Here is a 19,540-nt window from a genome sequence, read left to right as displayed (position 1 = left end):
TAAACAGTTCATAAGTTTTCCAAGAGAACGTTTTGTATTCCTAATGGATAGAAAATATAAAGAATGCTTTGAATTCATGATGGATACAAAATATTTATGTATCTTCCCTCTCCTAATCTATTGATGGGAGGGGGGTGGGCCTGAGATTTTTGTTTTACAATTATTATACAGTAAAAATGATGTTTTTTAGGAGGGTACAGTTCCCTTACATTAAGTATGGATTCATGTTACCAACACAAGCAGAACAAGGAGCAGCCCATAACTGAAAGAAACTCCCTTGCACAGCCTCTCTGTAATCAAACCTTCCCACCCCAACCCCTGACAGCCACTCATCTAGTCTCTTATCACCATAGTTTTGCCTTTTCAAGAGTATTATATAAACAGGACTTCCCTGGTGGCCCAATGGTTAAGAATCCGCCTCCCAGTGCAGGGGATGCGGGTTCAATCCCTGGTCGGGGAACTAAGATCTCACATGCCGTGGGGCAACTAAGCCCGTGCACCACAACTAAACTAGAGAGCCCATGTGCTGCAAACTACAGAGCCCACGTGCTCTGAAGCCAGCACGCCCCAACAAAGATCCCACATCCCACAACTAAGCCCCGATGCAGCTGAAAAAAAGAGAATACTATATAAATGGAATCATAAAGTATGTATCTTTTGAGATTATATCAAGATGTAACCTTCTGGCTTCTTTCACTTAGCATATGACTTTGAGATTCATCCAAGTTGACATATGTATTAATAATTTATTCTTTTTTATTGCTGAGTAGTATTCCATTGTGTGGACACACCATCATTTGTTTATCCATCCACCTTTTGGAAGACATTTTGATGATTATGAATACAGCTGCTATAAACACCATGTACATGTTTTTTTTTAAATTTTATTTATTTATTTATTTACTTATGGCTGTGTTGGGTCTTCGTTTCTGTGCGAGGGCTTTCTCCAGTTGCGGCAAGCAGGGGCCACTCCTCATCGCGGTGCACAGGCCTCTCACTATCACGGCCTCTCCTGTTGCGGAGCACAGGCTCCAGACGCGCAGGCTCAGCAACTGTGGCTCACGGGCCTACTCGCTCCGCGGCATGTGGGATCTTCCCAGACCGAGGCTCAAACCCGTGTCCCCTGCATTGGCAGGCAGATTCTCAACCACTGCACCACCAGGGAAGCCCCATGTACATGTTTTTACGTGAGCATAAGTTTTCATGTAACTTGTGAAGCTGCTGGTGTATTTATGTTTAAAGACACTGCCAATCTGTTTTGAGGGACTCATCATTTTGCGTTTCCACCAGAATTTCAGTTACTTTGCATCCTCACCAGCCCTTGGTTCTGTCAGTATTTTCTTATTTAGTGAGTAGTAGTAGATCCACTGATTTGGAAGAGAGATGTGTTAAAGTCTCTCTCATAATTGGTTTGCTCACTTTTCCTTGTATTTCTATTTTTGCTCTATACAGTTTGAAACTGAGTTTTTAGATTGCAGATCCGATTTCAAATAATCTTTCTGCAAAACTATACTTTTTATCAGCTGAAATGTTTTTACTTTCTCCCACTTAATGGTTTTCATCTTGAGTCCTACTTATTGTTTATTCTGAGGTTAACATAGTCACATACACTTCTGTTAGCATCTGCCTGCTATGCTCGTTTACTTCTTTAAAATCTATGAAATTCTTTTAGATTTTTTTTTTGCAAATAGCACATAGTTGGATTGTTTTTTTACTCAAGCTTAAGGAATTCCAGAATTTAACTTACATTTATTGTGAGAACAGCATTTGGTCTTGCTACCGTCTGTGTGTGTTTGTGTGTGTTCGTATTTATCTTGCTTTCTTCCTTCCTGCCTTTTCTTGGATTTTTAAATTCCATCCCCCCTTTCCTGGTGGTTTGGGGGCTATTAAAGTTGTTGACGTATATTTGCTTTTCTCTCTCCTTGTCTTGGCACACAGTAAGTCTGTACTTCCCTGCTCAGTTGAATTCAGCTGTGGCCATGTGATTTTCTTTGGCCAATGAAATGTGAGAAGTGACATGCGTCACTTAAAGCAGAAGCTTTAAGTCAGGGTATGTTGCATCACAATCTATTTTTGCTTGGTATTGTAACAAGCAATGTTCCAAATAGTGATGCTTTGTCAGCTGGCTCCCAGGTTGAGGGGGATATGGAGTAGGGCTTCTAGCCAATCTGCCAAAGACATACAGAATGAGCACAAATAAACCAATGTTGCTTTAAGTCACTAAGATTTCAGGCTTGTTGCTGAAGTATCGTCACATAACCTATCCTTACTGATATGCCTTTCACTTCAAATATACTTAAATATATTTTTCTATCAACACATAGAGGTAAACACCATATTCTTGCCTTGAATAAGACGAGATCCTGAACACTGTTCCACTTTCTATATCCTGCCCTGCCTCCATTCATGTTAAAGCCTAGCATTTTAGCTCACTTCAGTTTTACATATGCATAATATTTACTTAGATTTTTCCTAATTATAAGCATCCATGGTGATTATAAAGGGGAAAGACAGATCACATAGCATCACCAGTTCCTTTGACTTAAAATCTTCCATGGATTCATTGCTCATACTGATATCTGCATTGTCTCATACAACAAATATCTGTGCACTTACTGTATGCCAATTCCCGTGTTCTTCTAGTTGTCTCACTTCTTTTTCATAACTTTTATGTTTCATCCCTTTGCAATGCATATTAAGGGTATCTCTCAATCAGATCTTCCGTTTCATGAATTCAAGCTTCAACTGAATCTATTCTGCTATCTAGTCCATCTTCTGAGTGTTCTATTTTCACAATCGTATTTTTAATTTCCAAAAACTAAATATCTTTTTCCTAGCATCCTATTCTTTATGGATGCAACATCCCCATGACTCTTTGAAGATCCTAATTGTATTAATTTTTAAACTTCTTCTGTTTCTTCTAGTAACTACTTTCTTGAACACGTTAATTTGTTTTAATTTGGTATCTCCTTTTATGTTAGTGGTTTTCTTCAAATTTGATGATTCTTGGCATATTTATAGATGAGGGCCTAAGACTAAGGTTTGAAGTGATTTTCCTCAGCCAAATGAGAATTCTGGTTCACTTTCAATGAATACAAATTCTGATTACAGGCACTCTGGTGATTATAAAGGGAGTGGCAGGTCACCGTAACTGGAAGTGTGGCAGCTTATCTTCAGTTCCTGCTTGTAGTCATTTTGGATAATGCCCTTATTCTCCAATCCCAGTGTTTCCTGTGTCAGGACCCCCACTTCAGAGAGCTGCTTTCTTAGCCTGAGCTTGATGGCAAACTCCATAATTAGGTACTCCATAAAGCGGTAAGTGGAACGGCTTAGCTGTTCCACTCTTCAATTAACTCCTCTTTCAATAATCTGCTCTTTATCTTCTAGGAAGTCCACATTGTTCATTTTCTGGTTTTGCAACTCTGCTATTAATTTATTTTTGTTTTAATATTTCTCCAGTCATTTCAATGGGATTCTGGAAGAGTAAAAGAATGTGTTCAGTGATCCATGTTAAACCAGAAGTTCTCGTATGTAGTTTATAATCAGAATCTTCTAAAAAATTAACCATCTTGCTGATCTTCTGAAAATCAAGTGTTACTATTTTGAGATTAGGGATTATTTTGTAAATATCCATTTGAAATTAGACTGATTCCTGGACATAGTATTGGGTATGCATACAACAGTAATTTTTGACCAAAAGTAATTATGGTAGATTTAGGGCAAGATGACAAGCTCTTTGCTACTGTATCACATCTGACACTGTTTAAAAAAAAAAACAGAATTCCTGTTTGCATAGATTGCATATGCTCTGGTAAACACTCAGCAAAGGTACACAGTAATTTCTCAGTAAAGGTACATGCTCATAAACTCTAACCCAAATGAAAATATTTAATTTCAATTAAGTGACATTGCTTTAGGTTTAGTATTGAAAGTTTAATGAAGTACTAATATTGTACATATTAAGCAGCAAAGTATCCATATTTGTCATTTTTAATGGTATCACCTCAAATGATCAATGAAACATGTAAATATGAAAGAATTTTAAAACTATAATTATGTATGTGTATATATGTCTCTGAAAAATCTGTGTGAAAGAAAACTGAGGCTATCAGTATAAACTCATTAAACTTCTATCTCTTCTTACCTTTATTTCCTCCCAAACTTACCAGTATCCATCCAACTCGAAGGATACAAGTGATTTTTATATATTGTGCAAGGTTTTTTTCTTATCCATATTTCCATGTTTCCCCAATTCTCTAAATTACTTATCTACATCTTCAGGATCTCCTTTATTGGTTTCCTCATTTCAACATATAAAATATAAGTCCTTCTCATTCTAAAAAATTCTTTTTTTGCTAATTATTTTCTCTTTTCATCCAAACTCCTTCAGAGCAGCCTATTCCCACTGTCTTCACTAGCCCCGCCTGGTCCCCACAGGCAGCCCTGGACCCTCAATTTATTGCAATCTGGCTTTCTTGTCCACCACTTCACTGAACTGCTCTAAGGTCACTGGGGACCTAACTACCCAAATCCAATGGACACTTACATTCTCTGAAGTATGACACTGTCATCTACTTCCTCCTTCTTGAAACTCTATCACCTCTTTCCCTCCCAGAATTCTTTCTCTGCTTATTACTTAAACTTTGACAGTACCCACAATCCTCTGAAACCTCATCCATTTTCATGATTTTAATGACTGCTTATATGTGCTGATGACATTCAAATTTTTATCTTTCCATGTCTTCACATGTATGTCCAGTTATCTACCAGTTTATCTCCTGAATTCTACAGGTGCTTTAAAATTCAACATGTCCAGAACTAACGTCTTTTCCCCAATTCAGTTCTTTATTCCCTATTTCCAAACTCAGTGATACCACCACCCAACCTTAGTCACACAGATGGGGGTCCAGCCTCCGCCTCCTACATCTTCCTTACTTCCCAAGACCAAGTCTTGCTTGTAATTTTCTAAATAAAATTAGAACTTATTTCCTCCCTTCATCTATCCCTTATTTCACACCCCTTTCTTCTTGCTATTACCTGGTCTAGAAGTTACCAAATTGCTGTTTGGTGGAACCAGCTGTTAGACACTTCTATTAAAAAAGGACTCTACAATCAAATAGATTTGAGGATGGCTGTATACCATACGCCTGCTGTGACGATCCAGAATGAACATTAGCCTACAGCAGCCCCCCAGAAGCTGTACAGTAAAGAAACCTGATTAACTTTACTTAAGCCAGGTTCTCCCTTCTGCCGGCCTATAAACCTTTCAGTAGGCACAGGAGAGGAGGTGGTAGCGTGTAAGTCCCACTTGAAAATAAAAAACACTGCTCCTCAGAAGAGTGGGGCATAATTGTCTCCAGGCTTCTTCACATTCCTCATCCATACTGACGTCAGTGGTCTAAAATGCCACCTGAACTTGTCCTTTCCATTCTTAGCTACTTTCTGAGGAAACCAGCTCCACACACATGGATGGCTAAGACCCGCTCTCCTCCTCCTCGCTGCCTCCTTTAGGGGCACTTGCCACTGCCTGGTGACACTGCACTGATGCTCCAGAGCCTGTGCCTGTGGCTCCATAACACACCCCTCGCACACTCACGGCTCTGGACTTCCGCTGTCCTCTCTGCCTTGAGTGTCCTTGCCCTTCACCGGCTGACTCACCAGTTTTGCACGAGTCCTTTAAGACTTAGCTTAGGGACTGCCTCTTTCGATGACTTTTCTTTGCCTCACAGCTCCCCCTCTTCTTCCACAAACACTGACTAAATGCCCTGAACATGCCCGTCATAGCATGTCACGTGCAGGAGGAGACATCTGCTGTGCGTCTTCCCCTCTCACTCCACTGCTAAAGGGCCAACGCTACATCTTGGTCATTGTTTCACTCCTCTAACACTCAATCTATGACTAATGAACCAACTAGTACTGTAGTAGCCCTCTTAGTAACAATCAGGCAGGACCTTCTAGAAGAAATCTGACACTCCAGCTTTTCTCTGATCTCACCTTTCAGTCTGGTTGAACTAAAGACTTATCTGTGCATGTTTACCAGGGAGACATAATTTAATCCAGAGATGTGTCATCACATACTCTTACATACTCTGCCGTTTAAAAATTCTGCTCAGATGGGGGAAGGAGGTATGCTTTCTGATAGCCCCACTCTTTTGCACTTCTAGTGCTCACTGGCTTCTCTCTCGGTGCCTTCCTTAAACCCTTCCTTTCTTAACAAGGAAACAGGATAACAAAGTAATTAAGAGCCTGGGTTCTGCCTATCTGTGAAACAGAAACAGAACCAGGGACATAGAGAATAGACTGGTGGTTGCCAAGGGGGAGGGGGTGGGAGAGGGTTGGATTGGGAGTTTGGGATTAGCACATGCAAACTGGTGTATATACAGGATGGATAAACAAAAAGGTTCTACATGGGACTTCCCTGGTGGCGCAGTGGTTAAGAATACGCCTGCCAATACAGGGGACACGGGTTGGAGCCCTGATCCGGGAAGACCCCACATGCCACAGAGCAACTAAGCCCTGGGGGCCACAACTACAGAGCCTGCGCTCTAGAGCTCGCGAGTCACTACTGAAGCTGGCGTGCCACAACTACTGAAGTCCATGCACCTAGAGCCCGTGCTCCACAACAATAGAAGCCACGGCAATGAGAAGCCCGTGCACTGCAACGAAGAGTAGCCTCCGCTCACCGCAACGAGAGAAAGCCCGCACACAGCAACGAAGACCCAACGCAGCCAAAAATAAAAAATAAATACATTTATTAAAAAAAAAGCGAATGCATTTTAAAAAACCAAAAAGGTCCTACTGTATAGCACAGGGAACTATATTCAATATCCTGTGATAAACCGTAATGGAAAAGAATGTGAAAAAGAATGTATATAAATGTATAACTGAGTCACTTTCCTGTACAGCAGTAATTAACACAACACTGTAATTCAACTGTACGTCAATAAAAAATAAAATTTTAAAAAATTGTCCTAAAAATAATCACATAAGGGGGACTTCCCTGGTGGTCCAGTGGTTAAGACTTCGCCTTCCAATGCAGGGGGTGAGGGTTCGATCCCTGGTCGGGGAGCTAAGATCCCACATGCCTCGCGGCCAAAAAACCAAAACATAAAACAGAAGCAATACTGTAACAAATTCAATAAAGACTTTAAAAATGGTCGACATCAAAAAAAAATCTTTTTAAAAAAAATCACATAAATCAGCAACAAATGAAACATAATAAAGTCCATACATTAAAAAAAAAGAGCATGGGTTGTGGTCAAATCCCAGCTAACCACTTACTTATAGCTGTGTAATTTTGGGCAGCTCACATAATGTCTCCTCAGACTCCTCATCTATAAAATGGGGATGGTAATAGTTCCCTACCTCATAGTGTTGCTGTAATCCATAAACACGGTTAAGTGCCTCGGTAAATGTCTGATGCTCTCTGGTTATTGTGAATTAAAATACATTAATGGCTTCTGGCCATATGATTTATAATAGTTTGACATTTAACCAAATGGTAAAACTATTCCATTTATTATTCCCATCTCTTTTTACCCCTTACCCTGCTTTGTTGTTTATGTTTTCTCCCACCAGAGTGTTAGTTCCAGGAGAGTAAAGGCTTTTTTTTGTTCACTGCTGAAAGCAATAGCACCCAGAAAAGTACTGTACATATGAAGCCCTCAGTAAACACTAGCTGAGGAATGGTGCAAACTGTCACAAGGAAAAATACACCAAAACTTTCATTATAATAAAAAAGTATAGATAAATTTTTCTCTAATGGCTTCCAGTCAAGTATTTTAAAACACCATATGCTATACTAAAAACATAAGTAATTTATTAAAATTTGAAGGCAAAAACATAATTTTAAAAGATTTAGACTTATGTTAGGCGTGATAGAGTATGGATGCTTTCTTGAAATTCAAAATCAGATCCAAGAGTATCACTTTCAGAATGTTCTAGTAGACTGAGTTTACTTTTAGTTGTCTTTGATGAAACAGTCACTATTCTACTCTCTTTCTTAACAGAAATGTGTTTTTTCGAAGACTAACTTTTAATTGGTTTATTAACCAAAGAATTATTTTGCCCAATTCCTTGGCTTTTCTGCTTTACAGGTGAGTCAGAGCAGGAATGCAGGTCCTCCCCAGGTTGTTTCTTAGCAGAGTATTTTTTGGTATATTCACCTGCTTTGGTCATTTTCTCTGAAGAAGACCTGCTATTTCTAGATAATTCCTCTTCTTTTCTTTGACTTCCAGTTCCAGAAATGACATCTACTGAAGGAGGACACGTTCTAGCAATGAAATCTTCAAAAGACTCCTGTCGCTGCTCTGTGACTGTAAACCCCAGGTTATCTTTGGAAGTTTCTAAGGCCTCCTGAGTACAGACTGGGACCTGGAAGGAGTCGAGAGACAAAGGAATCCTAGCATCACCTGTAATTTTCTGAAACTGGAAGGAAAAACAAAAGACAAGACAAAAATTCAGTGATGAACAAAGCCAACCATTAAAAAGTAGAGTTCAAAACTTTAATGTTACTCTGCGATATTATTATTAAGACAGTCAATTGATTATTCAGAAGATTTCAGAGCCAGTTTCTTTCTAATTATATCTTGCCAAGTGATTCTCAACTTAACCTAGATATATCCAAGACTATGTCTGCTACATTTTCAGACTTTGGTGATTGGGGTAGTTATTACCCATTTCCTTTCCCTCACTAAAAATAAAACCCTATTCTGTAAGAAAATTAATTTCTTTTCTATCCTCCAGACACATGTAAACAGTATATAGTTTGTGACAAGACTGCGTTCTCAAGCTGTCAGTTCCCAAGACTAGCCTGAGATTGGCTGAGGTGGGCGAAGGGGGCTCCAAGTAAGGCTAGAGGAAAAGCTGACAGGTTTCCCCTCCCATTCCCATGACCAGGTGAGTCACTATAATATGTTACCTATTAGCTATGTCTGGATTACTTATTTTAAAAATTATCTATATCAGTACGTGTATCTTCATTAGTGTTCCTTCATTGTAAGCTGACTGCATACAAATAGAAACCTAGATAAAATATGAATAGAATAGACATTTATACAATTTAAAATCTGGAATATTTTCTCTAATGTTTTCTTTCTTCATTAAGGATGGTTTGCTTTAACTCATACATTTTCTAAAGAACTTCCAGTTTTCTTATATACAACAATACAGTATCATGAAATGGGCCCACATTTACTAATCTCAGATTTGGAGAGGACTCCACAGTCTTCTAGCTCCCGAGCATGTGAACTATTAGAGACTGACCATTATTATTTTCTCTCTGACTTGGTCATTTCCTTTTTGCTGATCACTCTTAGAATCATTAAGTGCTGTTCTGTCCACTTACTTGGATATTTTGCATTTGTCCTAAGGCACTCTGCTTTGATTCTGATTTTTCTTCTTCAAGTGCCTTCTTTTCTTCTTTAGGTGGACTACTAACAGTAGAATTCATCTGGGGACGACCTAGTAAATGAAAATCTGACTGATCTATACCAGCCATTGTGGCCAGCTGACCAAGCCTGGACCAGAGGAGGAAAGGAGAAAAGATAAGGTTATTATAATCACATAAGAGCAGTTTAGATTTCCCCAGACCTACAATCATGAAATACTTCTAAAATCCTAAAAGCCAACATCCTACCCCTGACTACAAGCCTCTCTCTCCCCCAAATTCTTAGCCCTTTCCAGATTCATCTTCTAGGACACATCCCATCTCCTTACCTATTACTGCTCCATTTTAAACACTGTCTCACTAGCAGCTTCAACATCTACCACGCACCTCGTCCACTGCCTGTCACACCTCCATTCCCACACTTCTTTACCACCTTTCCTGCAGTTTCCAAGAATGTGTTTGTTCCTTCCTGCCCAACACCAATTCATTCACTGGCAAAACACCACTCCATCAACTATCAATCTCCACTTCCCTCTTTCAGCAAAATTGCTCCCAGTTGAGAACCACTGACCTATATCTTCCCTGCAGATTAATAGTAATTTTTATGTCTAAGACAAAAATAACTTTAATTTAAACTTATCAGACAAGCAAATAAGTGAAAGACAGGAAAACTCTTACGCATTCCCGAATATTTTCAATGAAAATTGCCTTCAATTTAGTCTTTACAAAAAACTATACCTACTAATTACTCTGTCTACAGGTTACTCTTCTATAATGGGCTCCCCACTCTACCAAAGCAGGCTCCCCTATTTGCATTTCTTAAAAAATTTAATTCCTCATTTTAAAAAGTCAACTATATTACCTATAATTGCACTAAATTTGGCTAAATATGCCCATGGAAGTGATGAAAACTGCTCCAGTTCCTCAGCAAACTACCATTATAGTCGCAAAGAGAAGAACGCCATGAAGAGGAATGAACTAACCCAGCATCTTTAAGGAGATCCAAGAAAGCATGGAACTTCTGAAAAGAATTCTCAATGCTGCCCAAAACACCTTCCTCGTCCAGGATCATGCTTGTCAATGAGTGGGCATGAAGGGCTTCAGACAAAGAGAAATTTATATTTCTTAACTGGGCGTTTTCATGTTCCAGCTATAAAAGAAAACTGAAAATGTCTGACATGATTTTTTCTCATTGTCATCAAAAGTAGTCCTCTAGTTTCAAGGAACAAAACTAAAACACTCAAAATGTAATTAATCTGTAATTAACCTAACTCTCCACCAGTAAAGACAGAGACCACATCACATAATAACCAAAACCCACAGGCACGCAACAAAGTTTCTTATATAACACTTAGGTAGTATATAAATAAACCAAAGTTATCATTTTAATAATGATCTTTCACAAAAGATCACACTTCTAACTGGTTAAAATCATATTGAAGCCTCATTCCACATTAGAAAATTACCTGCTTTAAGTTTCCCTTAAATTAGAAAATGAAATATAGAATGTGATTTGGACAAAACATATTACAACTCTGCTGAATGTTAAGAATTAACTTTAGTGAGCAAAATATCTAATGCTTACGTTTAAAAGTGCTAAATCATACCCAACCGAATTTATTAAATGTACGATCACCAATATTTTCTTTGGTTTCTTGAAAATATTCACTCCCGTGCACTCTTCCCCTTCCGCTCATCATCTATGCACTTAAAACCCCCTATAAGCTCAACTCTAGTATTTCTCAGAAAGGCCATTATGTTCATGATGCCCCTTTTGCCTTATATAAGCAGGTGCTCAACATTTATTGAATGAGTGTCTGCCAATCCAATGGATGCACTTTCAAAAATTCCTCTCTACACTCACCCTGTGATAAATTATATTTATATAGAACTTTTTAGATTATGCCCTGCTTTCATGCACATTACCTAATATAATTATCAAAGTATATATTTTTATCTCTCATTGCATTCTTAGAAGTTTTCCAATATCTTAAATTTATTTAAATGATTCACTTTCCTAATTCATTGCCAGGAGAGTCTCATCATGTTTTTATGTTACTGTATATACAGTATATGCACAAAAAGTGCTTTCTTGAATCAAAGAATCATGAACAGAAAATAAGCTAATGTCATATAAAAGCACACACACACACACACACAAAATCAGATTTTCACATTTTTAAAAATATGCTTTCTGGAATATAGATCACATGATCACTAAATACCAGTAAATGCAAAAGTCCATATGATACAACCAATTTGCAACATATTACAGTTTTAAAGTTTACAAACTATGTGTATATGGCTTAAAATCTAATCAAAATAAAACCAAAACACTCTCAAAAGTATAAGAAGAACTTGTTTGCCTCACTTGACTCATTTATCAGCCTTAAGTCTTATTACTCTTTCCTCCTTTAACTGCTTTAGGCACTCCTCCAGTTTTTCCTACAAACAGAGTAAATATTATAACTAATTCGTAGTATAATATCCAAAAGCCTTTCCAGCTATAGGACTCATCAGGATTTAGGGGCAGAGCCAGAAGTGAACTCAGGTTTTAGTCTGCTACTGGTAATATCATACCATGCTAGTGAAACGAATTATCAAAATCTATCAAATTAGCATAGTAAAGATTTACTTAAATTCCACTTTTTCCAACATAAATTTGTGGCAGCCCACCATAAAAGGCATATGCGTATAACATAGCAAGTCATAAATAAATAGTTAAGACCAAGAAAGAAAAATTCTAGTTTTATTTGTGGGTCTCTTTATAGTAGGAAATCCTATTAATGAACATGCTTAACATACCTGAATTGCATAATTGCAGATTCAAAAGCATTTTTTTAAAAAGTAATCACTTTTAAACCAATTTATAGTCAAGCACTGTTCCTGGAGTTCTCTGGGCATTAAGTAATCTAATCATCAAAACCATAAGGGGAGCTTCCCTGGTGGCACAGTGGTTAAGAATCCGCCTGCCAGTGCAGGGGACAAGGGTTCGAGCCCTGGTCCGGGAAGATCCCACATGCTGCGGAGCAACTAAGCCCGTGTGCCACGATTACTGAGCCTACGCTCTAGAGCCCATGTGCCACAACTACTGAGCCCATGTGCCTAGAGCCCGTGATCCACAACAAGAGAAGCCACCGCAGTGAGAAGCCTGTGCACCGCAACAAAGAGTAGCCCCCGCTCGATGCAATTAGAGAAAGCCCGTGAGCAGCCACGAAGACCCAACACAGCCAAAAATAAATAAATAAAATAAATTTATTTTTAAAAAACCCCATAAAACCCTACGAGGAAAGAACGATCACTAACTCCATGTTATTTTACAGATGAGGAAAACAGAGGCAGAGAAGTAGAGTAAGTAGAGCAGCACAGCCAAGGTCACACCACTAAGTAGCAGAGCCACACTGGGAACTCAGGAAGCTGGGTGCCATTCCTGTTCATGGAGGTGGTAGTCTTCCCATCACCAAGGTCAATAAAATAAAATGAACACTGATAAACTCTCTTTTGAGTTTTAAGGACTAAGACACTTAGGTCCCTGAAGTGGGGACACTGCTTGCAACAGGCAGAATTATAAAAGAGCCCCTAAGACTCCTACTTCCTGAAGTACACAAACCTTCCACTCATCCAATCAAACCCTAAATCTAGGTGCTGGAGTGAAGGGATTTTGCAGATGTAACTAAGATTCAAAATCAGTTGATTTTTTAAGATAGGGAGATTATTCTAGGTGGATGTGACCTACTCAGGCAACCCATGAAAAGGACTTGAACTCTTCCTGAATTGAAGTACAAAAGGGACAAGAGGGAGACTCTCCATTGCTGGCTCTGAAGAAGTCCAATGCTGCGGCAGGGAAGGCAAGCGAGAGGCCTCTAGGAGCTGAGACCGTCCCCCGACTGACCCAGCAAGGAAATGGGGACCTCTGTCCTGCAACTGCAGAATCTGAATTATGCCAACAAGCCGAAGAAGCTTGGAGGCATTCTTTCCCAGAGCCTCTGGATGCTAACACAGCCAGACTGACATCTTGATTTCAGCTCTGTGACCCACACAAACTATGGTGAACATCCAACGTTTGGGGCTCATTGTTTACACTTAAATTTCACGTGCTTTAACACTCTCAGGAGGGAACCCACATGTTCCCGTGTGTATCTGAGCAGGAAACCCAGTCACGCTGTGCCTGGACTTCTGACCTGCAGAACTGTGAGCTAGTCAAATAGGTATTGTTTTCAGTCAGTGAGAGTGTAGTAAAAGAATTAATATTCTACTCAACCTCCAGGTTCGTGGACAAAATAAATGATTGTCATTGTTTTGGGCCACTGTTTCGGGGTGGTTTCTTATGCAGCGATAAACAATCAGAATACCTATACTTATGAAAACAGTAAGGTATATTTATACATTTTAACTGCTTTGAACAATCACTTAAAGAATGAGGAACTCTATTATATGCCGTCATTGGGAGAGGAACTGGCATCACTTTCTGGAGAGTAGCTTTTGGTACCTAACAACAATCCTACATCAGGAGTTTACCCTAAGGAAATCAAAGATGTGGGCAAAGATTTATCTACCAACACGATGTCATAAGATTGTTTATAACCAAGCCCTAGAAGAAAGCTAAGAGCCTCCAAATTGGGATTGGTTTCAATAAAAATAGCTCACCGTATGAAGGAATGCGCTGTGAAGCCATTAAGAAAAGAATGACAAGAGGTCTCAACCAGAGTTTATGAACGGGCTTCAGGAGTTCTACATTCAAAATATATCTGTGCGTTTCTCCTGGGAGATGATGCATAAGCTTAATCAAATTTTCTGATGTAGAAGAGTATTTAGTGACATGGCAAAATATTTTTGATACTTTTTTAAGACAAAAGAGCAGATTAGGTGTGTGTACATGCAGAGGTGGCTTTTATTTCCTTCAATAAGTTGTTCACTGTTTTCAAAGATTTGCTCAATGAACATATATTTTTATATTCAGAACATGTTTAAAAAATTGAGAATCTAAGAACTTCAAATTCTTTAATGTTTCATTACTAAAGCCAGTCAAGTTTTCAATGGGGAAAAAGGGAAAAAAATTGTAAAATTCCTCTACTTTTAATATAATGGTTTAATCAATCTTCTAAAACTGATTTCAAAGAAATTCTAAACAAATAAGCAAACAAACAAAAAACCCTCACCACAGTCAGAGGAAAGTAGACTAAAATTCCTGACTGGTTCTAAATAGCACATCAAAGTGCAATTACATGAAATAGTTTCTCCCTCTAATGGAGGGAATTAGAACACAGTGTGAAATTTTTGTGAAAAAGTGTACCCCTCTCCTACAAAGTATTAATAATTCATGTCCCTTACGTGGAAATATGGAACCAAAAAAGTTAGAAAGTAAAATTGCTTGATATTCTATTACTTAAGTAAGACTAATGATAAGGCTTTGGAATAATTTTCCTTCCTGTCATCTGCTCTCCTTCATCCCTTCTGTACACTGGCTAGGGTGATTTATCTGTGACAAAGCTCCCATCATATTGGATATCAAATTTTATGTTCAACTTTTCTCCACTTAACATTGAAATCAATCATTTCTCATATAATCAGGGGATTCATAACCTTGATTTTTTTTTTGTGGGCTACAAAATATTGCACTGAGTGGGTTTACTGGTTAACCATTTTACACATTTAAATTCTTTCCAACTTTTCAATATTATAAGACAAAATAACCGTTTTTATGCATGAAGGCTTTTTTCCATATTGAGAATAACATTCTTACAATAAATGCACAAAAATGAGTTTGAGATCAAAGCAAATGAATATTTTTAAGGCTCTGAGGTACCTATCTCCAAACCGCTTTCCAAAAGATTTCTGAGATTTTATACTGCCATCAGCGATGTATCACTTGGTATATAACCTCTACTATAACTGTTGGCTTACTTCCTCACCTAGAGTGCAAGTTATTTGAAGATAGGGGGTGTATTTTATTAAGTGTTTATCCCCAGCACCTGTGCCTAGCACAACGTAGACGGTCAATAAATAATTGCTTAATAAGGAAAATCCCTGCCAATACAAGATGTACGTGTGTGAAAGACAGACTGTGTGTTTTTCTCTAACTGGATAGATGAAAACTTGTCATCTTCTTTAATGTGCAATTTTTTGGCTTATAATTAGTAATTAAATTTCTCTTTTATATTATATTGTAAAAATTCAGATTCTCTGAGGCAAATGGGCCTGGCACTACCCATTAGCTATATAACCTTGGACAAGTTCTATAACTCTAGGCCTCAACTTCCTCATCTATAAAATGGAGATAAGCTCCCATATCACAGAGCTCTTGTTAGGATTACATGAGTTAAAACACATATAAAATTAGAAGAGTGCTTGGTACACAGCATATGTTCAATTAATGCTGAATGAATGAACATGTGAACGCAAGCAGTAGTGAAGGGCTTAAAATGAAATAGTCTCATCCCACTCCCACATCCAGCACTCAAGAAGCGACCGATTCTGTACACAGGTTTTTAATTGTAAAATACGATATGTGTACTGAGAAGTGCACAGGACAAAACTGTCAATGTGACAAATCAAAAGAGAATACTTACATAACCACTACTCGAATCTGAAAGTATTGATACTTGTCAGCATCTCAAAAACCCCCCATATCGTTTTCTCATCACAAGCTCCTTCCCTCTTCCTGGTTAAACACCATCCTCATTTCTGAAAATCATTTCCTTTAACCTGCATGCATCCCTAACAAAAGAGTTTAGTTTTGTCAACATCTAACTTTATGTAGAGGATCATAGTATATGAAGTCTTTTCTATCTTATTTCTTTCACTCAACATTGGTTTAAAAGATTCATCCACATTGCAGCCTGTAGCTCTAGTTCATTCAGTTTTATTGCTTGATAGTTTTCCCACTGTATGAATACACATAATTTATTTAATTTTTGACTCTTGATGGACATTTGGGTTGTTTTCAGTTTGTGCTAATGCAAATCATGGACAGGAATCCTGCTGTACCGGTTATTCTGGTGCATTTACACAGGGCGGGGGTGAGGGCTGCTGGGTCACAGGCTATTTATATACCTTCAGTTGATGGAGAGTGCTAAATGCTTTCCAAAGTAGTTGCGTCGATTTATACTCCAGTATAAGCAGGGTAGAAGATTCCCATAGTACTCCAGGTCTACAATACCTGATACTACCAGACTTTATTTATGTATTTGTCAACCTGATTGGCATGTAGTTTCATTGGTTTTGACTCACTTTTCTCTTATTACTTAATGAAGTTGTATACTTTTCTGTGTTTACTGGCTGTTTGGATTTCCTTTTTTATGAGGTTGACGTCAACTATTGTTATTTTTTATTCTTATTTTTTTAATTATTATTTATTTCTTTTTGGCTGTGTTGGGTCTTTGTTGCTGCGTGTAGGCTTTCTCTAGTTGCGGCGAGCGGGGGCTACACTTCATTGCAGTGGCTTCTCTTGTCGTGGAGCACAGGATCTAGGCACGAGGGCTTCAGTAGCTGTGGCACGTGGGCTCAGTAGTTGTGGCTCGCAGGCTCTAGAGCACAGGCTGCGTAGTTGTGGCGCACGGGCTTCATTGCTCCGCGGCATGTGGGATCTTCCTGGACCAGGGCTCGAACCTGTGTCCCCTGCCTTGGCAGGCAGATTCTTAACCACTGCGCCACCAGGGAGGTCCAACTATTGTTATTTTGAATTCTTCTCCATTTCCAAGTAATACTCTTACATGACTATTTTCTGACTAAATTTGAGGCATTATCTGTTCACTTTCTGATTTACTAAGTAAGGGTTTAGTTCCTTTACACTCTTTCCTATGTCCACACTGCTCAGTAAAGTTATGTCATCATTAGTTATTCCACTGCTCATGATCTCTTTGACTTGTAGTGATATACTTAAAAACCTACATTGTTGATCCACTATAAACTCTCTCAGCATCACGCTTTGTAAAATGAGGACATTCATACCATCTTCCCTTTTTCCTACCTCCTGTCTACCTTCCAAACCTAGCTTTTACGTTGTCAAAGTTGAAATTTATATTCTGTTCTATGTGCAGTTAAATCTTCTGTTATTTGAGAGTCAGTAGGGAGTAAGGTTTAAGAGAACAGGCAGAGAGCCTAAACTCAAAGCCTCGATCCAACCCTAAATTCGGTATAGCCTGGGCAAGTTCCTTCCCTGTCTTAGCATCCTTCTCTCAAAAGTGGGAATGATATTAGCACCAACCTCATAAGGCTATTCAGAGGATTAAATGAGTTAATATATGCAAAAACACTTAGAGCCTAATATATACTAAGTACATACTAGTACACAATACATTTCAGTACATACCAAGTTAATACTAATACATACTAAGTATAGTTTAGGTTAGTTATTTGTTATTACATGCAAGTTGACAATAAAAGCTGTAAACCAAGACAGTATTGCCATTATTACAATTAAATTAATATTGCCCACTGCAGATGTACTGTGTCTCTGTGTATAGACTACACCTCGTTCCATACTGTGTCAGTGTCACTGCCCTTGTGCAGGGTGACCACATACCCCAAGCCGCCGTGGGCTGTTCCAGTTTATACCTGTTGTCCTGATGTTACAGCATTAGAGCGCCTCCTTACACTATTGAAGTGTAAGGAGTTTGGACAAGTTCTGGTTTGGACAACAAATTAGATAGGTGGTCATTACCCCTGTGTGTCACTGAAAACGGGGACATCTATAGTGTCAAGTTTAAGTGGATTCTTCTCTTCCTCACCAATAGTAGGTTAAAAATCAACCATAGTTTAGTTTGCTTCATGTTTTTGTCAGTATAGCCTTTTCTCTGGAGTTCAAGTTCCTTCTCCTCTTCCTCTCCCTCCTCCCTTCCAACAGTGCCTAATACCTAGTAAGTACAATATGCCTCAAGGTGTTTCTAAGCTCTCAATCACACAATCAATGGAAGCCTCTCCAATCTAGACTAGCTGCTCTCTGCACTGAATCCCCTATTACCTTCCTTCTTGGTTTATTGCCTCATTTTGCTGGATTATTTCTATAAATAGCTTAAGGTGTAGCACAGGAGGTAAATTTTTCAAATTTCTTTTTGTACAAAATATCTCATTCAGCCTCCACTTATGACTGATAGTTTGGCTGGATACAAAACCCTAGGGTGAAAATTATGTGCTGGAAAAATTTGGAGGTATCTTTCTCATGCCTTCCAGCATCCATGGTGCTGATGACAAGTATGATAAAGTCAGATTTTAACTTTTTTTTTTTTAGGTGACCAGTATTTTTCTCTCTGGAATGGATGTATCCTCTCAGTATTTTATTCTATTTTAATTTATTTTTTCAGTATTTTAAAGTTTCACAATGAAGGGTGCCTAGGTATGAGTCTATTCTTGTTCATCTTGCTCAAAACTTGAGTAACTATTTTCAGTCTGAGGCCTGATGTCTACTTTCAGCTGTGGGGAATTTTGTTGCCCTTTGACAGCTTCCCTCCATTTTTTGTCTGGGTCTGGAGTTTCTAATGGTAACATGTTGGATCTCCCAGATGCAGCCTCTCTAACATATGGCTATCACATTTTCCATTGTGTCGTTCTTTTTTATATACTGAGAAATTTTTTAAATTCCTACTGAATATATTTCAGCAACCATATTTTCATATCCAAGACACCTCTCTTGCTTTCTGACCATTCTCTTTTTAATTAACACCCTAGTCTTATTTTATAGTTGCTAGCTCTTTTTAAACCTCTCTCAGGATACTAATTAGGGTTTTTTCTTAAATTATTTTGTTCCCTAAATTGTCCCCAGTCCTACCAGGATATGTTTTCACTCTTCCCCCCCCCCCCCTCATGTTGTAAGCTTTACTCAACTATCAGGCAAATGACAGTTATTTTCTATTTAAGAATGAGCGCAGAAAGCTCCCTGAAGTCAACGATTGATTGGCTTCTTATGCAGGAAGAAGTGGGGAGTGACTGTAATAGGATCCCCCCCAAACACTCTTTTCTAGGGTGTAAAAACTCACACTAGCTGCCCTAGTTCTCCCCAGTTTCACTGTTTTCAAACTTAAAATCATCTCACTTCAGGAGCGTGAGGGCGGGGCTGGGAGTCCACTCCTCCAAACACAACCCTTCAATGAGCTCCCCTATTTCAGTCACACTTTTAACTAACTCCACCCTCTCTCCTACATGCACATCAAAGCA

At 38.6% G+C, this 19,540-nt stretch overlaps 1 protein-coding gene across 1 annotated transcript in view; it reads right to left on the bottom strand.

The window, feature by feature from the left end:
• Window positions 1-2,592: 2,592 nt before the first annotated feature.
• Window positions 2,593-19,540, bottom strand: part of CEP78 (centrosomal protein 78) — a 34,104-nt gene continuing 17,156 nt past the window's right edge. The window contains exons 10-14 of the mRNA XM_036856184.1: window positions 10,372-10,486; window positions 9,347-9,518; window positions 8,977-9,024; window positions 8,166-8,427; window positions 2,593-3,475 (exon numbers count right to left, since the gene is read on the bottom strand). Of these exons, the coding sequence (XP_036712079.1) occupies window positions 3,465-3,475; window positions 8,166-8,427; window positions 8,977-9,024; window positions 9,347-9,518; window positions 10,372-10,486 (608 nt within the window). The 3' untranslated portion in view covers window positions 2,593-3,464. The remainder of the gene's footprint in view (window positions 3,476-8,165; window positions 8,428-8,976; window positions 9,025-9,346; window positions 9,519-10,371; window positions 10,487-19,540) is intronic.

This window comes from Balaenoptera musculus, chromosome 6 (genome assembly GCF_009873245.2).
Source record: "Balaenoptera musculus isolate JJ_BM4_2016_0621 chromosome 6, mBalMus1.pri.v3, whole genome shotgun sequence".
NCBI lineage: Eukaryota > Metazoa > Chordata > Mammalia > Artiodactyla > Balaenopteridae > Balaenoptera > Balaenoptera musculus.
Note: the sequence above shows the minus strand (reverse complement) of the source record. Positions and strands in the feature narration are given on the sequence as shown.